General features: G+C 45.8%; 1 protein-coding gene across 1 annotated transcript in view; it reads left to right on the top strand.

The window, feature by feature from the left end:
- The window catches only part of LOC142572925 (diuretic hormone receptor-like), a 218,389-nt gene that overhangs the window by 120,839 nt on the left and 79,919 nt on the right, over positions 1–17,631 (top strand). Inside the window, exon 4 of the mRNA XM_075682382.1 lies at positions 11,108–11,242. Coding sequence (XP_075538497.1) covers positions 11,108–11,242 — 135 coding nt within the window. The remainder of the gene's footprint in view (positions 1–11,107; positions 11,243–17,631) is intronic.

Raw genomic sequence — 17,631 nt, 5'->3', positions numbered from 1 at the left:
AGGGGACATCCCTTACCCGTAATTCACGGGGTCTTACAGCAACTATCAAGTAAGTTCCTTCGAAAGCTTTATTCAGCTCTCTATATAGCATGAAGGGAGTAGTTTTAACTGCCTTTCCTCGGTTTCCTAAGGTTCAATGGGGAACACCTGAGGCCGCGCTGCGCATAACGGCGCTAAAAGACGGGGGCGTTAATTAAAAGCTGTGCACGTTGTAGAAAAAAAAGTTACTAGGTACACTAACATTTACTTTATTCAAAAATGTAAGGAATAACGGTGACCAACTATTGCCTCATGAAAATAACTAGGCAGTTACTAAATAGAAACCAATTACTTATGCCTCACTTTTCAATCATCACCCGCCGCGCTAGGCTAGTAACTATGGCATTGCGCTGCTTAGCTCAAGTTGTCGAGTTCGACCTCACCAGCAGCGGCCGCATATTTATGCGGGCAAAATGCAAAAGCGCCCGTGTACTCAGTTTTAGGGGCAGGTTAAAGAACCCTAGGTGATCAAAATCATTCTGGAGTCCTCCACTACGGCGTGCTTTCTAATGAGGCGATCGTTTTGGAATGTACAACCTCAGAATTTAATTTTGTATCTGACTTCCATTATGAACGTTGCACAAATACGGTAAATAGAATGAACGGGCCTACCTCTTTCAGTGGGTTTTCTGTAACCCATCACACGGTATCTTCACTTACATTTAATTTTCGGAATTGTGGCTTATGTTGCCCTCCTTTTCTTATAAAGGCACCAAACACGGCGGTTCCCTCCATATGCGCGCTGTAGAGAATGGCAGCATTGTAAAATAAGAACCCCTTGCTCACAAGATTGCGGCTATTCATTGCCGCGACGCTCAGTTCTGGGTTCGCCATGAAACACTTCATGGTTGCCTGGGCTCTGAGAAGGCTCTCCCACACTAGAGAAAACATGTAAGTTACATGACTTCTACTGAATAACTACTTCTAATAGAAGTTTAATAGTGGACTTTTAAACACCCTTCAATTTGTTTGCTCATTTTAGATAAGGCAAATGATTATTTCCCAGTCTCATCTTGCTTGCGCTCCGACAATGTGCGATGCAGCATATGTTGTAGCAATATCGTCAGACAAAAAAAAGAAAACACACAATACTTGTATTTGCTGAGTAGTTGTTTCCTTGTTCTATTACTGTACTGGTACGATGCCTTAGATAACTGAAACGTGTTATTTGGCATATTTAGGCTCGTCAGTTGAAATGATTTTTCCTCACTGTTACAGGACGACAGAAAAAAAGTCACAGTTCCGCCAGAAAGGCGAAGCATCGATTGCGATAGCAAATTAGTGAACAGCTACACGAAGTAAGGATAACACCTTTATCCGCCGTATAAAATTGTAAAAATATTCATACTAACGTAATTAGCAAACATTGTGTTACAATGTTTGCATACAATTTTGATACAATTTTGAGTACTGTGCATCATACACAGTCCTCAACACACACAGAGAGAGAGAGACAAGGGAAGAAGTAAATGCAGGGAGGTTAACCAGACTGAATCCAGTTTGCTACCCTACAGGTGGGGAGAGGAATGGGGAGTGAAAGACAGAGAGAGAGAGAGAACTTAGGTGTAGGATGTCTATAGTCGGGCACTCAAGTCTGTTGCCTTCAGGTATTCAAAAAGCGCTCGAACTGCTTTCTGGGCTAATGAACTGTGAGGCCAGGCTCCCAAGATCTTCGCTTCCGGAAACGGCCTGTCATCCAGTCTATTCAAGGCACACTGGAGAGTCTCACGTTGATTATCGAAGCGAGAACAGTGGCACAGAAGGTGACTGATGGTCTCTTCACACTTGAACTTAGCGCACATTGGTGAATCCGCCATTCCAATACGATAGCTGTAGGAGTTGGTGAATGCTACTCCTACCCACAGCCGACACAGCAGTGTTGCGTCATGCCGTGGAAGGTTCGCTGGTAATTTAAGTTTCAGTGATGGGTCGAGGTTGTATAAACGACACTTAGCGTACTGTGGTGTATGCCAGTAACTTAACGTGATGGCACGAGCGAGACTGCGAAGTTCTCTTGCAGCGTCGACTCTCGATAAAGGTGCAAGGAGTGTCGGTGAGCCAGCCTGGGCACGTCGGGCAGCATCATCGGCGATGTGATTACCAACGACGCCACAATATCCCGGAAGCCACTGAAATATAACATCATGCCCTCGCTCAGAAGCGCAATGGCAGGTTTCGTTGATTTGTGGCACCAGCTGTTCATAATTGCCACGTCGTAAACTTCGCAAGCTCTGGAGGGCTGCTTTGGAATCACAAAATATTGCCCATTTGTTAGGCCGTTCTTTTTCAATGTATTCGACAGCAGCGCGAAGAGCAGCCAGTTCAGAACCTGTAGATGCCGTTACGTGTGAAGTCTTAAACTTTATGACGACCGATTGAGATGGTAGAACAACGGCGCCCGTAGATTTTTCCGACACGGAACCATCCGTGCACACATGTATTGAGTTAGCGTATGAACCATGCAAAAGTTATAATGTGATCTGCTTGAGAGCCGCGGTGGTCAGGCTAGCTTTCTTCACTATTCCTGGAACAGCAAGGTACACAGGAGGCTTTTTCAAGCACCACATAGGGGATGGCGTTCTTGTTGCGGGTGAGTGCCTCAAAGACAAAGAGTGTCGGTTAGCCGCAATTGATCTGGAGAACGCTGCCTTTGGGTCTTTTCTCAGGCATGCGAGCGAGATGGTGGTCAGGGACTCTGGATATATGGCGAACAGGCGCCCTGAGTGCGTCGATAGCTATATAGGTCATTATTGGGTGGTCTGTCGCGGTGGCAATTGTTGCCACGCCGCAGATAACCGTCATCTTGAGTTAAACCTCAGCGCAGCGCTGTACCTTCTCTGCCTCGCAATCGAAAATGCTGGGTTGAATTCCCGATAGCTGTTACTTTTAAAGCAAACATTTCTCTCCCTCTTCCTTCTAATTTTTCTCTGCCACTCTTGCTGCTGCTGTCGCTTCCTGGCACGCAACGGCGGCGGGTGTTGTGAGAGTGTGTATATACACAGCTGGAGCGCGGCAGAGAGGAAAAGAAACATGAGAAACACGTCAGGAGCTTTCAATTTCGTCGAAACAATGCCCTCTGGAGCTCCCTGGGCGTCTCCAAAATAGCCTCTTGACCGTTTGCGATTATTCGTGATCCCCCGCAAAAGCATGGATGGATGGTTGGATGGATGGATGGATGGATGGATGGATGGATGGATGGATGGATGGATGGATGGATAGTTGGGTGGATAGTTGGATGGATGGATGGATGGATGGATGGATGGATGGATGGATGGATGGATGGATGGATGGATGGATGGATGGATGGATGGACGGATGGATGGATGGATGGATCGATGGATGGATGGATGCTATGAGCCTCCCCTTTGAAGCGAAGTGGTAGTGGGTAAGCACTGGAAAGATTGCAGATCTTACCTTTGTGCCAACTTGCAACACTCCAGTGGGGAAGTAAACATAAGTATGAGAGGACGCATGGAGAGGATACAGAGAATGGGTAGAACCAATGCACTCACGAAACGAGTAAACAACAGCCTTACCACTCTTTGCTTTCAGCTCGCATGCATGAGGGTAGCGCAGGAGAGGAGGAAAGGTGACACAAGAAGGCAAGGCAACGCTATTACTAGACACGACAGCAATTGCCGATAAATTGGATAAATTTAAGCTCTAGGTAGGGTACGGTACGTCTGATATTTTTGAAAAATAAATACCCCGAAAATGACAAGCGGACAACTTACGCAGGGTGTGCACACGAAAAGCGACATTAAATGTACCGCAGCGTCCAGGCGATGTGCGGAAGTGGCAGCATGTGCAATCAACACCTCTGTGCCGGCCGCGGCAGCTATGCGGATACAGCATTGCTCGACGTCGCGCTTTCTATCCTGACCGCAGCAGCCGCATTTCGACGAGGTCGAAATACAAAACGCTGGTGTACTTACATTTAGGTTCCCGTTAAACAACCGCAGGGGTTGAAAATTAATCTGGAGCCCGCCACTACGGCACGCCCCATAATGCGATTACAGTTTAAAGCCTCCGCCACGATCCGATGTGCCGTGTGAAGAAATTAGAAGGTTTACCTTCTCGGAGGTTATGAACAATGGCGCAAGCAAGCACGTCTCGTTTGTTCTGTGTACTGCGCAGAACAACAGCGGCAGTGTACGTGACGTAACGATCAACAAGAACTCACCGCTCTCGTATGGCACTAAACGCAGAAGAACTGAAACATTTGCTGTCAACATCACCGCTAATTATTGTCAATGAAAGCAAACCACACAGAAAGCTTCTCTTACATCGATTCCCAGACTGCGTGAAATCCGCAAAAAACTCTATTCTGCTTTTGTTATTCTAGAGTAGAGGAAACGCTACAAAGAGCCCATCTCAACTCTTACATCACTTAGCGGCACTTCTATCTTAGCGGGAGGTTGCGCTTATTCATACCACTGATGGCTACAAATACGTCTTAAGAGTCTCATATAGAGGCAGTCGTAAGCGTGCGTGTGTATTTAAATAATATCATGCTATTATCATATGCTATGTAGTATTATCATATCATTTTATTTTTTTAAGTTCAGATACTGTCAATCCCAGTGGGATTTTTACAGGTTGAGCATATATTATAAACTCACAAATAGCGATGAAAACAGGTTTACATAATTTCGACAATGATATTTGTAATCGACACGAAGGAGATATACACATATGGAAGGAAATAAAACATGAATGATGCAGTGCATATGGCAAAAAAGGGTGAAATTGCATGGGAAAAAACAATGCTTACACAGATTTTATTTCCTACAACGACGTGAGTGGTGTGTTATTTCCGGCATGCATAATCTATTTATTGCGGAACAATTCTTCTACAAGGGTTACAAATTTCGGCGACGATGTCTTAGTCGTTATGCAGGGGTCCAGGCTATGCCATTCTCTTATTGCAAGAGGAAAGAACGAATATCTAAAGCAGTCAATGCGAAATGCATACTTTTTAAGTGTTAGTGAATGATTATGGCGGGAAGGTCTGGTGTCAGCTAGGGATATATACAACGACGTATGTATTCGTAATGCATTCTGTATAATAATTGGAACAATAATGATATGCCTATTAACAGGCCAAACTAGCACCGTTAACAGCTGCTTTGTAGATTGTACATTGGATACGTATAGCGACGTGCCGAATGCCCAGCGTGGTGTGCCTCTCATTTGTTTCGTGTAGCGCAAGGTAACCAACATTCCGCGTTGTGCCGCCGCGTGGTCGCCTCTGCATCCCTTGCGTGAAGTTTATCGTGGAGGTTCGCTCCATGTTGCCTATGCTTAATGAAAAAGATTGCATACGAATGAGACATCGGAGCACACTAGCTTCAAATCAACATAAAGTCTAGACAATACTGACAAGCCTGCATGAAGGAGGTGGTATGTTGATCGCCACACGGTGTCAAACTTGAGGGAAACGCCGCGGCTTGAGAACAGGGCACTTTTTAGGCGCTCGTACCTGTTTTATTATTGCGATAGCAATAATATGCACGCTCCAAGCAAACTTTCACGGTCATCGTCACCGTCGCTGTGAGTCTATGCATATATTCAGGTATATGAATGTTATATGCCATGCCAGACTATATGACGCGTTGTATATGCAGTTTATATTGCCACACTATTCAGTCCCTACTGTTGTCCATACTACATCCCAGACAAAATTATTCCACATAAGTTTGGCAATGGCAGCCCATAAACAGATGTCATAAAACTTAACCCTGTCAGCAGATGCATTTTATCTTAAATTCTTTTAGGCTATTAAATGTTAAAAGTGTGAAGCAGTTCAGGACTCAAACCTGAAAGTAATGTAATTTTACTGGGGCGGCAGACTGCTCTTCTGCGCGATCGGCGCACGAAACATATCTGAAACATATCTGAAACATATTCGATACGGAAAAGTAGGTAATGTCGTCAAGAAGCACGTTATCTTTAATCAATCAGCACACATGAAATTGTCCGACGGTAGGATTCAAAGAGAGGACCCCCAGCACACCAGCTTGATCCTCTAACAATTAGGCCACAGGCGCATGCCCCAGTATATGCAATACGTCATTTAAGTATTTTCCTCTTGCAAGCCAACGCAATGAGACGCTTGGCGCACTTTTGGAACACTCAACGCGAACTTTCACCTCCATCAATAATTACACCTAAATATACTGATTCCTTTAGTTTTAGTATATTTTTCCAAGAGCATTACTTACATTACCTGCACAATTTCTCTTTGCGTCAGAGTTTTAACGCTAGGTGGCGGAAGATCTCAAGGTGTTTTCATGAACAGTGCATAGAAAAAGCTGTGTTCTCACACCCAAGGCTGGGATACAGCTTTGCTTGCTGGGACAAACAGCCTACGCAGACTACATCTAGACTATACATACCCTTTCGGCTTGTGGCAGGGTTTTCCCACATGTAGTAACCAACGTATGGTAGCTATAATAGTAACCGTTGGAGCATTGTTTCCGCAGCAACGCATCGCGTCCCTCACGTGACGCAATGCCCGCGAGTGTTGTCCGAACGCCCGCCGAGAAGCTCCCGCAAAACAATACTCGTAATGACACGATGCGGGCCCACATATGCACCAAGACCGCTCCGTTAGTTCAGATTCAGAAACAATGTTCGGTTGCGTGTGTGGCGCATCCTGCAGCTCAACGCCAGAGGCACCCAGACGCGGCGCAGCGGGAAGAGGAGGCTGAGGCTAAGCGGCTGCTTCAACAAAAGCCTGCAGTTTGAAGGCTCGAACCTAACGCAGGCCTCGTGTCCGCCGTGAGCAGGCCGCAGTTGGGGAACACGAGGTCAAGAAAAGCGGGTAACTCCGACAAGACCCTGCATTCTAACCGATGCTGCTCGCAGTCATAGAGTTTTCTCTGTTGATGTGTCTACACACGCTACACCACGCGTGTTTGCTTAGTCAGCTTACGTTTACGGCAATTCCTACTGCCACTACAGCTATGAGTCTTACCCTTAGTGTAATATTCTAAGATGTTGCTATCGCATTGATTGCTTCGATCTCATGTCAGAACTGTGATTTTTACAGGGCGCTAGCTGACACAGAATTGCTGTGAAAAAGGAGTCCCCGAGAGATACTATCTACGTCTGTGCTTACGTCAAAACTGTTTAAGCGACCCTTTAAGGAAAATTACCGGGAGTCCTGGGAGTCCTGGGCTATTGCCTAAGAGATGCGAAGGCGAAAGCCTTGTAAAAACTACTGTAATTAACCTTAATCTTCCTAATCTGCTTCAGTCAACCCTAATCCACCTCAATCTTCCTTCATTCACCTTAATACACCTGAGCCTACCCTAAACCACATGCATCCAACATATTAGGCCTTAGTGTACCTTAATCCACGTTATACTACCCTAACCCTCCTTAACCAAGTTTAATCCAACTTTATTCACCCAAATACACCTTAAATCAATCACAAATCAATTATTTATTATCTTCGCTAATAATTCGTCACATCCTATACACGCCTCGACATGTTTTTGTTTGCTTCTGACCTTCCTTGGGTCACGTGATATTTTCTGTACATCACAACGCGACCTTGAAGCATAGGGATTTAGGGCTTCTGAAGTAAAAGTAACATTAAAATAAACCATATGGCTGATCGTGAGCGCGATTACTTGCACGTGCCAAATTATATAAACAAGCCTTTTTGACACAAACAAACTCTATGCATCTTTAGATTTCTCACTGTTTAGAAAACACAAAGCGTTCGCTGTAATCGAAGATTGTTTTATTCTAGAATATCACTGTTTGGCACTCCTATTTTATAACGTACTTGGATAATTACGACACATGAAAGAGTACCGAACAAACAAAGGAGATAGGGAATTTAATTGAAAGGCGGGCGGGCCTTAGCTACGCGCTCCAAACTGCTACATTACATAGCGGCAAGAGGGACGTTGACTCTGGTGTGATCAGAGATGATCGCGGCATCGAAGGGGGATGCACAAAGATGAACTCAATTCTAACATTTTGTTCATAAACGTTCAGGAATATCACCCATAAAGCCCACACCGCGTTCCAGATCTTGTCTGCGGTCACTTCTTCAGACGAATCTCCGGGAAAAGGCACATGAAAGCTGACGTGTAAGCTTCTTCAGTGATAGCAGCATAGGCACTAAGAAGAAACTTTACAGTACGCAAAGAGCTGGGATCAGCGGCATCACTACTCTTAGTCGCCAGAGCCTGGAGACTGCAAAGAACCACGCGGATTGATTCTAGCAGATGCTTCAACATTTCCTGAACGCGTTCGTTCTCAGTATGTCCCTCTCGCAGCTCGCCTGTGCTGCCGCCGCCTTTCTAGGCCCTATCATTCTTGGCTTCTTGACGTAGAAGGCCACTACAGCACGGTGTTAGGGCCATAAGTCTATGGACCAGCAAATTCCATTCCTTGTTTCTACAAGCCTGGGGCGACGAATATGTGCGGTGCTCTCTCCGCCCTTGAATTCGCTGTAGGTTTGGTTACTGTCCTCAAAGCACACGCAGAGGTGGTCGCGCTGCCTGTGCCTCCCCATGCAGTTCTTTTGAAGTGGCTGGATGGCACTTTTTTCGCGAGCGTCGTTTACTGCTGCCAGGAAATTGAGCAGCCCCTTTACGGTTAGATTTGACTCTTGCCATTTTTTTCGAAGCATTCAAGCTTGTTGTTGCATATTCGGGCAATTCTTGGACCTCGCTTTGTGAGAACCCAGACAGTTGCAAGACGTTTGAAAGAAAATGCACCACAGGTGCAGCTGTGTCACGATTTTCGCCTCAACAGTGAACGTCACTTCACCTCTGCACACAGCGCGCATCTGACCTGTCTTCACACACTTTCGGCACTGAAAAGGTCTCGGAATGGATTTTACAACCAGGCTCAACATGTACCGTGGTTTTATGGAAGCCTATAGCGTATCAGAAACAATTAAACTGATATGCCGGGAGTTGCAAAAACGGTAAATCTCAAGAATGCGCACTCATATACTAAAGAACTCATGAGGCCCGCATACTTTATTCCTAGGTGCACATCGTAAATCACACCACTGATTGGTTCCTTCTCGTCAGTAATAATAAAGGAGTGGACCGATATTCCGCTTAATCTTTAACTCTTTATGTATTGTTCAATTTTTCGCATCTACTGTCAGAATGCTCCTTCGAAAGTTGATTCCGATTTCGTTGGTTTGCCCAGGTGCCGCAATTTCGAAATACTTTGTTTTATATTGTGTGCTTAGGGAGTCCAGGTGATGTGACGGCGAGAGCCGCACGTGAAAAAATAATAAGGGGTGGCTGCTTACTTCGATTCGATTATGTCAGCTTACTAAAACACGCCACACATCTTTCTTCACGTGGTTACCCATGGGAACGGTGTACTCTTGCTCAAAACCACGACTTCCAGCGTTGAGCTCTCGCATGAATCGAGCTTGCTCGAGCTTCCAAAGGCACGTAGTTCAAAAATTATCAACAAAGTAGACGACTGACCTTTTTAGGTAGTTGTAGGGACATCTTCTTGCTCAGTCTTGATCAACCTACATTCACGAATGTGGCAAAAATGGCGTGATAAACTACATAATAGCAAGAAGCTGAGAGCACTTGTGAGCCCTTAGCACTTCTTTCTTTCCAAAGAAACAAAAATTTTACTTAACATCTAAGTCATGTTCGGCACTCTTATTGCAAGGTTTCTTCATGCCCTCGCACCAGGAATATTTATTACCTGATATTTGCGGAAGCGCGATCGGCATATTATGAGGCAGTGAAGTGGAATTTCCCCTGAAGTGGAAATGAAACGAGCAGGAAACCTGCGAAGCCTCACGGCTGTGCTCTCATTTACATAACTGGCTGTTATATAGGGGCCGCACGATCCGCGTTTATGCAATACCCATATTTTATGAGTTCTGAAGTTGACCAAGCTTGTGAGCCCCCTTTTCATATTCTTCCGAAAGAAGCATGGGGCTTAGTTGTCACTTTTTCTGTCGATATATCTTTTCTACTCAACTCAGGAAAGAAAGTACTCAGCCTGAGTGTGAACTTCCATAGGCGAAAATTACAGCACCAAGCTTCTTTACTCCCCTTCTACTGTACGCATATCTTCACAAAATGCTGTTGATGGACTGTTTGATGTTATAGTGAGCAAGTGTCGCAATATATAGTGTTGCCGTCGGTAGTGCACATCATGAAAGGGGTACATTATGACTTTCTGGCTCCGTGACTCCATAAGATGACAAAGTGCACATGAATAACAACTTGTTCACTGTATTCCTTTTGAAGATGATGTAACATTGATATCCCCAGCAAAAGTTGTCACGTACCTTCTTTTAGTAAGATCAACAGGAGTGACTAACCATTTTTGTAAAGTAAAATAGAGAAAACAAGAAAATGAGAATCACAATTTTGCGTTTCTTCTTTTCGTATTTGTTTAGAACCAAATATAATAGAATACTGGCATGCGAAAAATATTTCATCGAGAGTTACTTTGCTGCACAAAAAGCAATAACCAGTGAGTGACCACACCTTCACATTACAACGCGCGGCCTACCATATAACAAGCATTTAACAGCAATCACGCGCATGTTTGAAGCCATAAAATTAAGAGCGCAGTGAGTACCAGTGAGTGCTTACGTATTTGACAGATGCACAGAAATGGGTTTAAATCTTACATCCTGTACTATCTGCTTCATGACAAACCGTGATCGAACAAGAGATGTCTTTAGTGTCGATGTTTCGACAAGAGGAATTCCTAAGCTTGTCAACCTGTCTTGAACTTGTTGTCATAGCCTGATCAAGACAGATGAAACGAAAAAAAAGGCAGGACTTCTTGTCCAAACATTTGTTCCAGACACATTCCTCGTTCAGTCACTGTTTATAACATCGAGTATCCATCTTCTGTAAACGTTCCTTTTGTTTGAATTCATGTAGAAAGACTCTTGGCATGGGGGGGGGGGGGTCGGATCAACGTTTCTCACTAAAAAGAGTTTTGTTTGGTCACTTTATTTTCAACTGAAATGTTCAAAACACGAAGTCCAAATCATCCTTTCCGCTTTTATTCCTGATCTTTTTCTTTTTTGTTCTCCCAGATGCCAGACTGGATACTGTGCTGAGCTGCCTGCCGACCTGGGATGGCTTGTCATGTTGGCCTCGCACACCACCGGCGCACACATCTTCGATTCCGTGCTTCGCGACTCTCAATGGCGTTCACTATGACACAACCCGTGAGTGCAGCAATGCGAGCACAACTCTTTTAATACGCACACCGGCTGCATGCTGTCAATCGAAAGGGAGCAAAAACCACTTTTAGTATTGCTGAAAATTTCATTTAGGGAGCCCTGTAGTCTACCATATGAAAAAAAAAATCCAGTACGCAAGTATAATCAGTACGAAGGCTAACTGATGTAATTGCCAACAGTGTTAAATGACCCCAAACGGAAACAAATAAGATAACTTTACGTCAGCTCTTTCAAAGCACCGAATGGAGTTCGAGCATAGCATGCACTCTTGCGTTCGAGCATTCTCACACTGCTTGCAGCAAAGTTTCAATGAAATATATTTTGTGGAACTAATACTCTCGGTGGGAAAATATGGATTCGTGGAAGAAGACACGCAAGAATGGAATCGCAACTTGCCTCAGAATCTCTCTGATTTATTTATCCTCATGATTAGTTTTACCTTATACTGCATTGCTAATTCGTTAAAATAAGCACGCTTAAGAAATAACGTGCAATTAACTTGACCATTTCATTTTGATCTCTACTCTGGTGGAAAAATGCACAAAAGATAAAAATATCTTAGAATCACAGTGAACTAAATAATAAAACGTGCCGCAAAGTAACGGGGTGCATTTCTGGACAAAAATAGTTTTCATTTGGACAGTGTGTCATAGCGAAAAAATTACGGTACTTGCAATCGGTGGTTAACTATAGCATGAGGGTGCTAGGTATTTTTTCATCTTTTTTTTTTACATTGACAAGTGGGTTACACCAACTTGGGTGAGCGGAGAGTTGTTTGCTCAGTCTGCCGTTCGGTGGCTAGTAAGCACAGAAATAAGTATGCGTATTTTATAAAAGCCTGGTTGGTAGCCCAAATGTACTGATTTACTTTTTGACGGGTGTTCGGTTGATTGTTTTCATACCATGCGTGAATATCGTCACGTAAACATCGCGTGCGCAAAAAAAAATGTATAATTGACGAGCCACTGAAACAGTACTTGTAAGAGTGTGACGTCAGTAGTTAATCAGTTGATATGGCGGTGATGCGGTGATCAATCGCTGAAAAGTTTTCAGTTTTCTTTCAAGAAGCATATAATGGGGGGGGGGGCGTTATTACGATACGATCGAGCGATGCTCAAGAGACGAGCCGAAGCGAGAACGACGAAGAAGTTGGTCGGTGGCCTTAGAGCGGCCCTCAGTGGCCCTGTATTACCATTACTTCCTACAATAGCTTACCTGACGACTACTAGATTCAGGAGATATACAATTACTCAAAACTTTTTGAACCCAGCTGTAGCAAATTTTTCAGAATATCGACACTTCCTTGGCCCTTGGCCTAAAAATTCTTTTCACACCAGAAAAACTGAAGTCATCTTTACCCGATTACGTTGTCGAATACCAAAATTAAGCTTCTATCGTCACAGGGCTGGTCTGCTGCTCTCCCCTCTGTGCCCAGTCTGTGGAGAAGATGAAACAATAGATCATTTTTTCTTATTCTGCCGCCGTTTCACTTCTTTAAGAAAAATCTAGAATTAAGATTTACACAGCTTGGTTTGAGCTTTTCAATTATAAATATCCTTTCTCTAGGAGCCTCTTCTCTCGGACAGTGCAACAGGGATATTTGCTCAACCGTGGGGGATTTTATAATTGCTACAAAGAGATTGTCTTGAATTCTTAAAGATTTTATTTTTGTTCATTTCCTCCAGTTAGCTTTACCATTTTCAGTTTTTAATAAAGATAGCCTAATTTCATCCAAATCTTGGCCGATCCCCTACAGTGGGTGTGCGCCATCGCATAAGGAATACCATACCATACCATACCTTGGCACGAGCGAGTGTCAGCCTGGCTGCCGGGCTCAGGTGTAAATAGTGTGCAAATACCATCTTTCGTCTGTGTCTTTCCACACCTAACATTTCTGGTGGAGGTCAGCGATCCCCGTCCTCACCACGGAACTCCGAAGTGGTCGGTACACCGAGCTTGTCACCATGCCTCCCAGTGACGAGCCCGCTCTGCAACGGCTTCGGCTTGTCCGACTGCTCCAGTCTTCAATGTTGTCCCACATCGTGACCCAGGTGTGTTCTCTGGCCTGGAGGGATAAGATGTCGACGACTGGATCAGGCTTTATGAACATGCCAGTGCTAATAACTGGTGGGACCCAACGATCATGCCCGCCAATATCATCGTTGATCTCGGCAGCACCCCACGCGTGTGGCACCAAACGCATGATGACGAAATAACCAGTTGGGACAATTTCAAAGAAAAGCTACGGCTATTGATCTTCGCTATTGATTGCTATTGATCTTCGTTCGGGATATTGGCAGAATGCTGTTGACGATATGGACAGAGAAAAAACCGCGTTCATCACACCTGATGGCCTATACCAATTTAAAGTAATGCCGTTTGGATTATGCAACGCCCCTGCCACCTTTGAGCGTATGATGGACTCCTTGCTCCAAGGTTTCATATGCTCCACATGCCTTTGCTACCTCGACGACGTCATCGTCTTCTCGCCAACATTCGACATTCATCTTGAGCGTCTCACAACTATACTTGATGTATTTCGAAAGGCGAAGCTGCAGCTTAACTCGTCCAAATGTCATTTTGGCCATCGACAAATTACTCTTGTGGGCAATCTCGTTAACGCTTCCGGAGTACAGCCTGATCCCACAAAACTCGCGCTGTCCGAGAGTTTCCGATTCCGAAGAGAGCCGCAGACGTTCGAAGTATTGTAGGGCTGTGCTCGTACTTTCGTCGTTTTGTTCCAGATTTTACGACAATTGCTAGGCCTCTAACTAATCTTTTGAAGAAAGGCGTACAATTCTCGTCGGGTACTGCAGAAGACGCCGCCTTCTCTCGTCTCGTCACTCTTCTAACCTCACCACCCATTCTCGCCCACTTCAATCCTGATGGCCCTACAGAATTACGTACTGATGCCAGCGGTCATGACGTAGGTGCCGTCTTAGCCCAGCATCAACGTGGCAAGGATCGCGTTATTGCTTATGCGAGCCGCCTCCTAGCCGCATCGGAGCGCAACTATTCCATTACGGAACGCGAATGCCTTGCTGTTGACTGGGTTGTTGCGAAGTTCCGTCCTTACCTTTACGATCGCCCTTTTTCCGTAGTCACTGACCATCATGCTCTCTGCTGGCTCTCATCGCTAAAAGATCCTACAGGCCGGCTTGGTCGATGGGCTTTGAGGCTACAGGAATTTTCATATTCCGCGGTGTGCAAGTCTGGCCGCCTGCACCAAGACGCTGACAGTTTCTCGCGTTACCCTGTTGACGACTCTGACTCCTCCCATATTGCCAGGGCTTCTTGCGTATTTTCTGTGTCCCAGCTGCTTCAGTTCGCCGACGAGCAACGCCGTGACGCCTACATCAGAGCACTCATCTACCGTTTTGCACACTCTCTGGCCGACGCTACTCTACGCCTCTTCGTCCCCCGCGACGGTACTCTGTACCGTCGTAATCTTCATTCGGGCGGCTCTGAGTTCCTGCTTGTAATACCTGAACACCTCCGCTCCACCGTTCTAGAAGACCTTCACGACACACCAATGGTAGGACACCTTGGCGTATCTCGAACCTATGACCGTGTACGTCGCCGTTTTTTCTAGACGTGCCTTGCCCGTTCCGTACGACGTTACGTCGCCGCTTGTGAACTTTGCCAACGACGCAAGAAGCCTTCCCAGCTCCCCGCTGGTTACCTGCAGCCGCTCGACATCGCCGCCGAGCCCTTCCATCGTGTCGGCTTGGACCTTCTCGGCCCATTTCCGGAATCTACATCAGGAAACAAGTGGGTTGCAGTCGCGGCGGAATACGCGACCCGCCACGCCGTAACCCGTGCTCTTCCGACCAGTTGCGCAACTGATGTTGCGGACTTCCTCCTACATGATATCATTTTGATGCATGGTGCTCCGCGCCAATTGCTTACAGACCGCGGCCGCACCATTTTGGCCAAAGTCATTGACGACATCATGCGTGCTTCTCAATACAGCATAAATTTACCATCTCCTACCACCCCCACACGAACGGCCTCGCTGAGCGTTTGAAGCGCACCCTTACAGACATGCTATACAAATACATTTCAGACGACCACCATGACTGTGACCTGGCTCTACCTTACATTACCTTTGCATACAACTCTTCCGGTCTCGAAACTGCTGGCTTTTCCCCGTCTTACCTCTTGTACGGCCGTGAACCGAGGTTACCACTGGACACTGTGATGCCGTCCGCCACAGCTTCACCTAGCGATTATGCCCGTGACGCAATCGCCCATGCTGACCATGCTCGCCAACTTGCGCGCGCTCGTCTACAAGTGTCTCAAGACAAGCAGAAACAACGCTACGACCTCTGTCATGTGATGTCAATTTTGTGCCCGGCACCCTCGTGTTACTTTGGTCACCATCGCGTAAAGTCGGCCTTTGATAAAAAACTGCTTTCCTGTTGCACAGGCCCATATCGCGTGATACGCAAAGTGACCGATGTCACCTATGAAATCGTTCTAGCCACGCCCACTACGTCCTCCGCTGTGACAACCAGTGACATTGTCCGCGTTGCCCGACTCAAGCCCTACAACTCTCCATGCACCTTGGATATTTGCCAGCACCGTGACGGTGCTTTTGCCACCGGGGGTTAATATTACGATATCATCAAGCGATGCTCAAAAGACGAGCCGAAGCGAGAACGACGAAGAAGTTGGTCGGTGCCCTTGGCACGAGCAAGTGTCAGCCTGTCTGCCTGGCTCCAATGTAAATAGTGTGTAAATAGCATCTTTCCTTTGTGTCTTTCCACACGTAACAATATGATAGAATCAGCACCACTTGATTGAAAATTTCAGGCCTACGTAATTTGAAGTAAAGTGATGCCTTTCTTTGTAGAGATACGCCCATTAAATAAATCTCCTACGAAGTTGTAGCTACACTGATTTGCTTTGAATACCGCCTGAAGTGGGCTCACCGATAGCGCCTACAGCAGCAAGGCATATTTTTCGCCATATAGCCTCTTGTATATTATGTGCCTATGAGGAGCGAACGAATGAGAAGCTGCCGTCGTTAGAAGTATGGCGTTGGCACCACTTATGTACCGTTCTCTCGAGGGAACTTTTTACATTTTTGGTGCTCGCTGTTGAAAAAAAAACGCGAAAAACGAAACGTGTGCATTAATAAAACACTGGTGGCGCCCAACGACAAAAACCGGCATCACCTTACACGCCTATAGCACGTGAAGGTGAGAACCTGCTACACATGTGGTCATGCATTAAGTTATACGAAAGAAGGGGCCAGGCTTCTTGCGAGACATAACAAGCCGCCGTGTGAAGTAAACGTATGGTACTGTAGGTCGACCTCCTCAAGGACACGTGCCAGCACTAATGCACTACCTAAAGGTTATTTCGTTCTCTGTTTCTGTCCGCGCTTATTTCTTTCATTCTCTCTTTCTTCTTTCTTTTATTCGTTCGTTCGCTCTCTCTTTTGTTGTTTCTTTTCTTCGTTCCGTCTTTCTTTCGTTTCTTCATACACATTCAGCCGGTGCATCTTTGCTTGCTTACGCGGGTATGAGCGAACCGTGATGACCATATATTTTGTATTATATCTTTTATATCACTGGACTAGACGACGACTGTTTCGGGCATGAGCAATTGCACCGAACCACTCAAGGTTTCGCCTCAATACGGATTTTTTTGTTTATTGTTGCGTTTCGAAAGGAAATCAACTGCTAAACCTAATATTACCACAAACGAACACAATTTTTCTTGAGTACATATATATCTTGCTTTCCACCGCCAATGGTCCATCGTGGTGCGCGATAGCGCGATGTCAAGGCTTGTTATTACCCTGCTCACAATATCATGACTTTCATCCTAAGCAGCGCCTCCACCAGACACAGAGTGTACATATGAGGCTATGGTTTTGGTTACTCTGTTCCGGATATCGGCAGCCTCATATTTTTGTTATCGGGAGCATTCACACCGGAGAGTCCCAAAGGCAACGCAACCACATTTGTCGCGATTGGTTGGCGTAATCACGACGTGACGGTGGGCGACAAGGCTTGTCGCCCGTCCCAACACTTATTGCGGAAAGTGAAGGTGAACAGGACCGTGAATGAAGAATGTGCAGTCGAGCGCAGCCGCGAACTGAGCGCATTCTAATTCTCAAGCCATGGGAGATACGCAACGCTCGTGATTGCACGCGATGAGGAGGTGCGGCGATGGACGAAGATGACGCTTCAGATGGCGAGTGCTCTGGGAACAACTGAAGAAAGCTCAAGCGGGCCGCCCTGTGTTCCATCTAGTGGTTGAAGGACGTGACGTGGAAACGTAGTGCCACTCCACGACAAAACCTCGCAGGGCGACGCGGCGTTGGCCAACACAAGAACCCCGCCTCGATGGTAGCAGACACA

The sequence above is a fragment of the Dermacentor variabilis genome, chromosome 2 (assembly GCF_050947875.1).
Source record: "Dermacentor variabilis isolate Ectoservices chromosome 2, ASM5094787v1, whole genome shotgun sequence".
Lineage (NCBI taxonomy): Eukaryota > Metazoa > Arthropoda > Arachnida > Ixodida > Ixodidae > Dermacentor > Dermacentor variabilis.
This window is presented reverse-complemented; position numbering and strand designations above follow the sequence as displayed.